At 42.2% G+C, this 12,049-nt stretch overlaps 1 protein-coding gene across 1 annotated transcript in view; it reads right to left on the bottom strand.

Moving 5' to 3' along the window:
- The window catches only part of dlgap2a (discs, large (Drosophila) homolog-associated protein 2a), a 50,556-nt gene extending 47,073 nt beyond the window's left edge, over positions 1–3,483 (bottom strand). Inside the window, exon 1 of the mRNA XM_028565240.1 lies at positions 2,341–3,483. Coding sequence (XP_028421041.1) covers positions 2,341–3,423 — 1,083 coding nt within the window. The 5' untranslated portion in view covers positions 3,424–3,483. The remainder of the gene's footprint in view (positions 1–2,340) is intronic.
- Positions 3,484–12,049: the final 8,566 nt, after the last annotated feature.

Below are 12,049 nucleotides of genomic sequence, written 5' to 3'. Positions count from 1 at the left end.
TCTCTAATCCATACAACACACTCTCTGCATAGATCTCTGAGTCTCCTAGTCTTCTCTCTCAATGTGCTCAAGTGCTCACTTTATTTTGGCTGCAGGCGGTACTTACACGATGCTATCAGATATCCCATTGTTGTATGTTGAGCAGCGTTAATCTATTTTATCCCGCTTTTGCAATTTTGGGATTCATAAGGATGCTTTCTTTTCATTTTTCTCTTTCATATACCCTCCAGCATGCATATTAAACCTGTGAGACACTTCTGTGTAAAGTGCTGACTCACATTTAATTATCCCCGGGGTGCTATTGGTCTCCCGCAGAGTCGATCATGGGCCTTAGCTAAATGCTAACCTTGTCTCAGAGCTGACACCAATGCAAAATCGAAGCAACAACACGGTTAAAATCAACATTGATCTCTAGTCTTTTATTCTCACATTGCTGACTTTTCCCCTCCAGCGCAGATCATTTATAAAGTTAATTGATTCATCCTGCTGTGCTAGTCCCTTCTGCTGCCAGCCACATGCTGAGCCATAGGTAGGGTGACCAGACGTCCCGATTTGACCGGGACAGTCCCGATTTTCAAAACATTTACAAAAGCCTGTCGGGACGCTAAAATGTCCCGGTTTACACCAGCAGCGGCGTCAGCCGATTTTGCCGGGTCTTCAGCCCCGAATGTTTTGAGTTTAGCCCCGAATGTAACTTTGTCCAGTTTATTTTTCCGAGGCGAATAGAACGGGGCAGCTACGTGCGGAGTCCGACCATGCTGTATTTGTTGCTATCACCTAGCAACCGTCTCTCCGTGAGGAAAGCCGGGTGAAGTTTTGGGAGGAATCCTAGCCAAATCAGTGTGATAGCCTACATTGATGCCATCAACACAAAGTTTAGGAGCGCAATGCTAATGATTTAGTTTGAAGTTCCTGTGACGTGATGTTTCCAGTCTATGGTTCAGACTCAGACACACGGAGCTCTGAAGCAGTCCTGCTTGTGTCCACTCTTTCTGTAAAATGCAGGCAGCTTCAGGTTTATGGACGCGCTCAGCTGTAGGCATGCTGCGGTAGATGTGTTGCGTTTGTGCCCCGTTTATTTCTGTAGTTTCCGTTTTCCACCTCCGATGTAGAGCAGCGTTCAGTTACTTTTCTAGCTAAACTATTTGTGTCATTCAGAGACCAGAGACCCAAACGGGACTCTGTGTCAGTCAGGAGGTCTGAGATCTGCTGTATCAGCAGAGCAATCACGTAATGCACAGCAGTGGTGCAGGTATAGATTAGTTTCTGAAATATAGTGACTTTATTCTTTATTCTTCTCTACTAACCTAACTTTATTTTTCTCAATGTCACGACTCATCGTCTCCTCCAAATCACAGAGAACACATATACTGTATTTTGAAGGTGCACAAAGTTTTGGACATGAGCAAAATCTTGCTCAAACACATCTGAAATATTACAGTCCAGGAGTCTATTATAAATTAAAATGAATTAATGTATCATTGAGGTGAATAATTGTCATATGCACATTTAAGGAGGTTACTTCCTCACCAAAAGATGCCAAACAGGAAGGAGGAGTAGCCTAAATGATGCCTAGGCTACAGATATTTGCAGGTTGCAGTATACATTGATTCAGAAAAAGGTAGAAATGTATGCATAAAAATTCACCAGAATGCAGGAAATGAAGTGGTTATGCTTAAAATTTTAAATAAATAATTTTAATTCGTTTGGTGTTATTGGAATAAATAACACTTCAAAGAATCTTTTTTTAGAAAAAATCTCAACATAAATCTCACACTAAACTGAAAAAGGCTGTTGCTGCATTTTTGTTAATTTTACAGGAAAAAACACTATTATTAGATGAGGAGCCTACGATCAAAATAATGAAGTTACTGTCTGACCTGGGCTGGCACATGTTCACGTTAAAAAGCGTGTGCGTGCACGAGCACTACGGTCACGTGCAATGTGTCCCGGTTTTAGCTCCGGGAAATCTGGTCACCCTAGCCATAGGACAGGTTCATATTGTAATATCCAGGGCAGCCACAAACAAAACACTGTATTTTAGATCAATTAGGAATCCAGTTGAGATGAGCAACTTTTCTCTCTTGTCTATTCACCGCTGACACCTGTAGAAAAAGTGTGCTTTGTGTTGTACAATACAGGCTTGTGTTATGAGACAGCTTGTCACTGTCAAATCACCATCTTCTCCTTTCACCAAAACCGTCCAAATACCCATCATCTAGCGATCCACAGATACATGCATTCCAATAAACTAAATCTGTTTATCATTCTGTGAATTTCTCAATTCAAGTAGCATCATAATGTGCATTACTGACACATTGCAAAATAAACCATACTCACCTGTAGATAGTGGCAGGGCCTGACGTTGGGCTTCAGGTCGGTTGGTGTCATGGGCTTCTCCAGGTTGAGTGAGGACTTCCTGTAAGCCTCCTTGGCTTGGCTGACCGTTAGCGTTGACCAGGAACTCCTCTTCATGAACTTTCCCTCTGGTGCCATGCTCATGCTCTCGCAGGCTGAGCACTTTACATCGTTGTTACTCTTGGAGGTCTTTAGCGACAGGTCTCCAGCCAGGTGGCCGTGCATTGAGTCAGGATAGCAGTGGCTGATGTGGTCCACAGGATGCCGTGACATGACGCTGGGTGTTCTGTACGTGCTGTCACTATCAAGGTTGTCATCCGAACTCCACCAACCTCCCGAGCGTTGCTTGCTGCTGCCCTCAGATTTACGTTCTTTGCTCTTGCTGCGTTTGCTGTGTTTGTGGTGGCCTTGGTGGTGGTGATGGGGGTGTGCGCTATCCCTGTGGGAGTCGCTTTTGGTACCGTTCATCTTGGAGGAACCTTCTAGAGAGTGCGACTTTGTGAAGAGCTTCTGTACCGAGTGGACTAAGTGGCGTATTCGCCCGGGGCTTTCATTGCGTTGCTCTGAGGTCGTGGTTGTGGTGGAGGTGCGTTGATATTGCAGCGTGTGGAAGCCATCCCGGTGCAGCGGCATCTGCTTCTCAAATTGGTCCAGAAGGTTTGCTGGGATTCGGTTCATTTTGCCGCTGCCACCGTGCGAGGATGAGCCACCGTCGTCTCGGGAGTCCCTGCCGCCAGAAGTGTTGCCACCGCTTTCCCGCGAAGCACTGCCATAGTGCATGCGGGGGAAAGTGCTACTAGAGATGGAGTGGTCGGTGGCCGACATGGACACCGGTATTACCATGCACTCAGAGTGGATGGAGCTCCGTGGGGAGCAGCGATGGTGACTCTCAAGGGGGCAGCTTTCTGTGGGGCTGAGGAGGTAGGAGGGGGGTCGTGAGTTGCCATGGTAGAGGTGATGGTCCAGGGTATGGTCGCATTCAGCCAGGCCACAGGTGTGTGCTGAGATGGGAGAGGTGAGCTGGAGTTGGAGCTGGGCCGGGCGGCCGCCAGAGAGACCCTTCATGTTCCTGGGTGGAGGGGAGTAGCTGTCCTCATCGAAGTACTGCGAGGGTGACCATGAATACTGCTGGTCTGAAAGAAAGAGAGAGGATATTAGATCACACCCTTGGTGAAAAAAAAGCATATTCCCAAAACAAGAAATGCATATCACATTTAAAGATGGGGGGGAAGAGCCTAGTACCAAATGAAAAGTCCTCGGACAGGTTGGTCATTATCCACCATAATTTCACTCTTCACATCCACTTCAAATACAGACACGGACAGGACACGAAAAACTCAAAAAGTAGCAGATGCGAAATGTGAAAGTGAAATCAACAGATTGCACAGACAAAATCTGTCCTATTTTTTCCCTTCTATTAAGGTCTGCGACGGTATATTGCTAGAGGGACAGGGAAAAAAGAGAGAACGAAAGAAAGAGAAAGGCAGGCGACAGGTAGAAGCCAGCACTGCCATTTATCCAATGCAAAGTGAAATAATAGCCTATCACTCCGTGCTGCTGGTGTCATCCATCAAAGCCCTGAGGAGAGTGCTGTTAGGCACACAGCCTGTTAGGAGTCCTTGGGAGACGATCATCAAATGCACCATCCCTCCTTTTCTCTCTGTTGGCCATAGTCTTAGATTAAAAGAGGTCAGTCACCAAGGGCATACATCCCAACACTCGATTCAAAAGTTTAAACTTAATCAGATGATAAGTTTACTTTTTCTTTATGCCTTGTCACCGTATGCTTTCGCTGTAATTACAATGTCTCATCTGAATCACCTCAGGATGTTAAAATTCCATGTGGAACAGTAAGCATGACAATGACTATTAATTTTGATCATCTGCAAACAGATTAATAGAATAGATCATGAAAATGATCTAAAGACCTTCACACTTGTTTTCAGTTTATGAGTTTTTTTTTCGAAAATCAAAACATTATTTTGCAGTAAACGAATATTTGCTATGTGAAGACAGGGGAGTAATAGTGTCCTGAGAAGTCCCACTCCCTCTGTGTGTGTTGCAATCCAAATCTGAGCTTCAGTTGTTTGTTTAGGAAGCCGGTCCGGCTGCATGTCCTTCCTATTGGCGTCGGAATTTGACGACCTGAGAAGCAGAACATGTTGTTGAAACTGTTGGCCTCCCTTTGTGTTCACGTTTTTGCTGGCTGACTGTTTGGTGGCAATTCGCCGAAGCTAAGCATTGCACGCTGCCCAGACCGGGTTTCTGCAGGAGAACGGTGTTCAGGTCGGGACGGTTAACGTTACTGATGATGAGCAGGCCCCCCGTTGAGTGTAAGCTAAACATGGAGCTAACTAATGCTTTGTTTGCACTGTAGCAGTTAGCCTTGTCAGCTCTGTCCTCTCGTGATCCGATGATCAGCATTACGAGCCCCGTATGAGCTCTGACAGCCCACGGAAGCCCGAGCCAGGTAGGGCACAGTGCAAAGCGGCAGCAATTAGCTAGGCAGTGGGAGCACGATTGGCGTTGTTAGCTCGCAGCTAGCAGTACTAGCTGCCACCATTACGGCTAAGCCAGCTCCATGTTTGCTTGCCACTTTAAACTAGCTAATGAGTGCTAACTAAGTTATGCTATATAACAAAAATTAAAGTGTATAATCTAATCTTTATTTTGTAAAACTAAGCCAGCTCCATGTTTAGGAAATAAACAAAGAAAAAAAGAATAACCATCTAAGCTCACTTGCCTGCCAATTATATGCCTCATAAACCAATACACTTGCCACTTTAAACTAGCGAATGAGTGCTAATTAAGTTATGCTATATAACAAAAATTAAAAGTGTATAATCTAATCTTTATTTTGTAAAACAATAATCCCTTTGTCTGCGGTCTGTTTTTGTCTTTCCTCATTAAAAACTGAATATTGTAGAAGAAAAACTAGCCCCGGTCATATTTCAAACTCATCTGCATACTGTCTTGTGATATAGGAAATAAACAAAGAAAAAAAGAATAACCATCTAAGCTCACTTGCACAGTAAGGCCAATTATATGCTTTGGGAATCCAGCGAACCTCATAAACCAATACACTTTCATCCAAGAGGTCACAAAAGACCCCACAACAACGTCCAAAGAACTGCAGGCCTCGCTGTAATCCTGTGGGCAAAAAATGAAGGAGAAAACCAGCTTTTATTTCTCCAGAACCATCTCGGCGAGAAGGGCATTTCATAAAAAGAGAGAGTGGATGGATGGGAGTTTTTTTAGGACCAAATAGTAGCACTTTTAAGATCCTGAAGGAGAACATCACTATACTGACAAATGCAGCAGGACAATGATCCTAAACACACCATCCTTATACATTCTTAAATAATTGTTTATCATGAACTTAATTCTGAATCTGTATTGACATAAATACCATGGGCAGCAGGGCTCTGAGGACCCTGGCAGTTGTGAAGGAAGTTACCTCATTCAGGTGCTCCAATGAACAAAATTATTTTGTGTTTACTTGTGTTGTCCTTGACTATTGTTTAAATTGGTTTGATGTTCCAAACATTGTCAACATGCCACTATCATGTGGCTTTTTGCACAACTAATTCTGGGCACAGGGCTGAGGACCCTGGGTTGGAGTTCTGACTAAATGTTATGGCCCATCATATACTGGTGGTAAATTGCCCATCATATACTGGTGGTATTGTAAGTGCTGCTATTCCTCAGAATTAAGGCCAAGTTACCCCTTAAGACAACAGCTGCTTCCTGTCAGATTGTTTTCTTTTCTCAATACCAATAAATATCTTTACCAATGAGGACAACACATTTGTCTTTCCTAGAAACTCTCTACGCATTGAACAGCTCCCCTTTTCTACCACCATGGTACACTAGGGATACGATGGACAGTTGGCAGAACCATCAACTTTTTCACTCCATGCAGTCTAATTTTTTTGTCAAAACCTGGTACCCACATTACTCACAATGCAACTCAACTGTCAATATTAGATCAGAGATTTAGCTAGCAGTGGCTAATGTAGCCTTTAGCCGCTAGCCTATGCTAGAGATAAAATTAAGTCGGTCATTTTAATTAACCTGACCAAGAATGACCCTGACCAGTCACTCCCAGGGCTCTTAATTTTAATTTCCTTTTGTTGATGAACACTGGAAAATGTGTGGAATGTTAAAGATTTAGCCTTTGGACAAAACTTTAAATATAGGGAAAAAAGACTTGAAAGACTTACTTGCAACCAGGAGTTACAGATATGGATAAAATGCTTCACAGTATTGATACATTTCTAAAAGACACTGTTTATTGAGGAAATAATCAGACAGAAATCTTTGTGTAATCCTATGAATTAAAATAAGTTGCTTTATCACATCGATGCAAAAATCATGCAACATTGCCATGGTTATGATTACTCCCGAGAGCCAAATGACAATTGACAAACTGATATTGTATCACACTCTATATTGTATATTTCCAAACCCTTCCTGCGACAACCCAGCAATTCAGTAATTCATTTTGAATTTTATTTATTGGACATTTGAATACAACTGTATAAGCTTCACTCACACAAATTACAGGCCCGACATTGTCAAAAATCCTCTCTGGTCTGGTCACTGGACCCTCAAGATGTTTGTCACTGGGTATATTAAGGATGTTCCTCTCTTAACTCTAAGAAAGTTTCATTCACAAATCCAAAAACCTGTCCAAGACTATGAGAATGACTGAGTGCTGTTAGTGAAATGTGAATATGGGTGGATGTTTCTTTTCATCTTTTAAATTGGATAAAATGAATTCTATTCAGACTTATTTTTAATGAGGTCTAAGATCTCAAAACCTGAGGTGCAGCCTTGCTCTTCTGTTGCTGTCATCCTCCATCTGTCGAGATGAAAACAAATTCTCGTTGTTTACCAGTCTTAACACGAGGATGTCTAACTTGGCATCCTGATGTAAAATTAATTTAGGCTACTTTAAACATGCATGAGGGAAAAAACGGTTAGGACATTTCCCTGAGGATGGACTGTTGTTGTGAGGCTGTACATCACAGAGCTGAAAATGCCTATCAAAAAACATTACTACGGAGTACAGTTCAACAGGTTATATCAGGTGAACTTGCTTGGTTTGAGTCGGTTCAGTTCACTCACTGCAAAGCTAGTAATTGCAGCAGAAGGATGACGTTGCATTATTGAGTGATGTGATGCTACATTTCTGTCTGAAGTTATGTCACTGTCTTACTCCAAGGCCTTTTCTCTAACGGCAGACTATTCCTTGAGGTATGTCAGGGAGCTGCACTGAATAAATTATCTATCGACAGAGTTATGGCATTTCCCGGGATTAGACGACAGATGACAGACTCATCCGCCCTCTATATCTCTTTCTACTTTTTCCCACCTCTTCCTCTGCTGATACAGAATTTAAGTTTCGCTAAAGGCAAGAAAAAATAGACGCATGATTCAAGAAGTAAGTCCTACAGAACATTTCGAAGGTTATTTAATATTTACACAAGGCGGCTTGAGGGAAAGCAGCTCTCTCAGTGAGTGTGCATCCTTCTGGCAAGTGCTCTGCAAACAGGGAGACAAGTATCTGTGACATCCGTAGACAGGGAGAGGGCATGTTATTTTTACAAAGATACCAGCACCTGCCATCAAATTATTGGCTTCCTGGCAAGGTTGCCAACTGCTAAAATGGACTGCAAGGATGGAGGGTGAATTTAGTGAACTGGGTGGCAAATACATTTCAGCACAATATACAGCAGTAAGACAACATTATCTTTGAATGTCTGGCTATCATGCTTTTAAATGTTGATGGGGCCATGATAATAATGATTATGCAGATGAAGACGAATAATAATATCTAACATTTTTAAGAAAGGAAAAGGCTGGGATCTGAAGGTTAAAACAATTCACCAGACACAGACTTTTTCACAGCAGAGACAAGAAGTCCTCTTGTGATAAGCAGATATTTCAATAAAAAAACCCAAAACAATTCACATTTAACTTAACACTTTGTACATTCTGCAATCATCTACTCATGTCTGATTTAACACCTGAACCAACATCCAGCTCCATAATGTTGTCAAAGCCCTCTGGGATCGACGGTGATATACACACCTTATATCTGACACGAGAAAGTGGAGGGAAGGGAAACAGAGTCAGAGGCTCATTTATTAAGGGCTTCTGTTTTGTGCTGCTGCTCCGCCCGAGTGTGAGTAAAGGTCGTTTTGCTCCTCTTAACACATTAGCATTTAAATAGCATTATATCTGCACTGAGTATCACTGACAGCTCCCACTCTTCCACAAGCTCAGACCTTAACTGGAGTTGAAAACAAAGTTAAAAGATAATAAACCGCTGGACTAGACTGAGAGATCAAAGGCATGCGACCTTCAGAGTTTGGCAGTGGTTAGCATGGTGGCTAGCTGGCGCACTATTTAAGAGAGGATTAAGATAAAGGCGACTGAGTCCCAAAGTTGAGGGAATACATGAGAGACTTGTGCGGCCAGCCTTTTAATGTTTTCCATTAGCAATAGCATCTTTCATTTCTGAGTTATCTGGCATCAAACACCCAAACTGCTTCAGTACTTTAATTTGGTTGCTGTCTGTAGAGAATCTTTACATTTCTGAAATTTGAAAAAGATGCAAAAATATCCAGACAACTGGAAAACATCTTCCAAGTTCATTTTAATCCCACATGCTTTTAAATCCAGTGAAAAATTCTACTGTGCAACAAGTGTCAAAAATACTTTTAGTAGCAACAGAGCTCAACAGTCCCGCCCCTCCTCCGAGAGACCTTGGGTTCCGGAAGTAAATTTCCCATTCATTTCTCCCATTGACGTCTGGAAAAATCAGTGTAAAAAGAGTTTTAGACCATGCCTTAGGCTAACCAGCTACGACGTGACTCTTAAGCATACAACATATCATTTTGAGTGAAAAAACGAACAGAAAATCCAAAAAAAGTCAAAGGTACAAGACTGTGTACATATTTTCATTTTCAAGCGAAGGAACTACTCATCCCATAAACCTCCGCACACCACTGAATAAAGGAAGCTATGTTAGTTTAGCTAACAGCTAATTTGGCTAACCGCTAGCTGAGACAGCATGTAATAACTTTAAAAGACCCTCAAAACAAAACCTGAAAATAACCGTTAAAATATATAACAGCTGTTACGTCAGCTGCCTGCTTTACCCAGTGTTTAGTTTGAGTTAACATTATTTTAGACTGAATCAAGCTGTCAGCTAGCGGTTAGCTGAATTAGCTGTTAACTAAACTAACGTTAGCTTCCCGGTGGAGGCTAATGGCAGAAGCGTGGAACAGAGTTGTAAATCCTCGTAAAACAGGATTATCATCTTGAGCATGCACATGACGGATCGTGCAGGCAGCTCCCGGCAGACCCCCTCCTCACTAGCATGACTTCCACCAATCAGAGGCATCACTCTGGGATTGTGGGATTGTACAGGATTGTGGGTAATGGAGTACTTATCCAAGACATTGTGAATAAAAGACATTTATCTCAAAACAAGTTTGGTGACCCATGAACCTTTGGCATCTATATGAGCAATACAATCGCTAAGTCATGTCGTAGCTGGTTTTATGTCTACCATCGACGGTTAAGATTGTATGGCTTATACTCCAATTGTCAATGGAGAAATTGCATTGTATTTTTACTTCCGGAACCTGCTGTGGGTGGGACTGTTGAGCTCTATTACTAAAAATGTTTAGAAATTGTTTCCAAAAACAGCCTTGTCTAGCGTTTCCGGCAGCATCCCTTCCAACTAACCAGAGGAGAGTCACACCCCTTATTTTCTGAGCAAAACAAATCGATAGAGCAGCTTTCTTATCCATCTCCCAAAGGTTAAATGCAGTCTCCCTAGAATTCATGGCCTTTCTTTAGAAAATCAAAGGAAAGAGAATTGTGTCCCAAACCCTCGGGGTAAATCAGCAATGGTAAGAGCTATTAGAGTGGAGGCAACGGACAAAGAGTCAAAGCAGCAAATCTGTCAGCTTTGCAAGCCTCATGATATCCACCATAGCAGCTACGATCAAAATAAGGCCCCAGCTTACGGCTTTGGCAGATATCCTCCATTCGAGTGACAGCACAGGTCGATTCATGCACACATTTCAAGTGTGGATAGTGAGCTGAAAATGAACCCACAGGATTTTAATTGCTAATGCAATACTCAAATAACTGAGCTGTTTCAAACTGCCACAGCAATTGGGAGCCAATCACTTGTCACTGCTATTTTTCCTCATAGACCATCTGTCTCTGGCCAAGCGTGACACCTAAAATGATTAAAAAAAAAACTGTTCCTTTCATGTTTGTGGCTATGACTGACGTCCAATGAGTCTGTTATATTACTGTGTGCTGAGTCAGCAATGAATGTGTCACAGGTGGACATGTATGTTCGCAAGGTTGCTCATGCAGTTACACAATGGGGGAGGACCTGCTCTTACAACCGGCCTTCAATCAAACTGGGAATTCATGCTGGGGTGATTTAGAGCAGAGCCACTATGACTGAATCAATACCATGACAATGATTCACACTATTAAAAAAGAGCAGCAGTCTACCAACTGGCCTCTGTGAAATACCAAGTGACTCATTGCTTTGGAGTCTATGATGAACGTTGTTACCTGTGACAAAACAATGACATATTACACAATAAAAACACGGTGTATCTGCTAATCATGGTTGACAGCTGAAACAGCTCTGTCGCAGTGGCTGTTTTTCATGTTGCTTTTATTTTGGAAACATCTGACTAAATGTCCAATTGCATAAAGAGAGATGTCATTGTCAAGTGCTCTTTCAGAAGTGTGTGCATATCGGAGAAGATGCACTGAGGTTGCATACGGGGAATTGAGACCCTAGTATTTATTGGGAACTTTGGTCAAAATATACAACCATCTCCTGGGACAATACCTGCTGAAAACACAGGATCTTAGCTTGTTTGTGCTTGTGTGTGTTTGGGACGCTTTCTCCAAACTTAATTACTACAAGAACCACAATTTCTTTTAATGCTAAAAAAAGAAGCTCAGCTGTGTGAAAGTGTAATGGTGAACACAAAGTGCAAACTATGTATATGAAAACTATGCAAGCTGTTCAAGAAGTGGCAGGCCTCCACCCTCAAAATAAGAGTGCAGAGCACAAGAAGGCCTCTGTGTACATGCAAGGAATTTGAGTTTCTTTTTGCATTGCTTTCAATGTACTTACACAGAAACAGCTAGGGCTAAGGAAAACAAAGCTGGACAAATAAAGGTAAAGAATAGACAGGACTAGTATGTACACAAGATTATGAACAAAAGAGTTATATATTCCATGAGAGGAAAGAACATTAAAATCATATAAAACTAGGACTGTCAAAATGAATGCAATAATAACGCAAAATCCTTTTGATGGCATTTTTTTTTTTATGTGCGATTAACGCACACGTGTTCTGTGATTAGAAATTCGAAGCGATGCAGCAGTAACGTTGTGGATGGCTAGCAGAAACAAAGCTCCTTGAGCAGAAATTGATAGAGAAGGGTCGTTTGGATGGCAAGTTCAGCTTCAAAGCCCTTCCAGAGAGTTCTCTCCACAAGACTTAAGTTATTTGCATGTACTGTCGATGTGAAGTGAGTTACCACCGGAGTGCATCGAGTCTCAAATCGAGTCTATATCGACGACCTGATGTCCCTCATTTCGGCCGGATGTCTGTCACCTTCCGCTATCCTT

Source organism: Perca flavescens, chromosome 20 (assembly GCF_004354835.1).
Source record: "Perca flavescens isolate YP-PL-M2 chromosome 20, PFLA_1.0, whole genome shotgun sequence".
In the NCBI taxonomy this organism is placed as follows: domain Eukaryota; kingdom Metazoa; phylum Chordata; class Actinopteri; order Perciformes; family Percidae; genus Perca; species Perca flavescens.
Note: the sequence above shows the minus strand (reverse complement) of the source record. Positions and strands in the feature narration are given on the sequence as shown.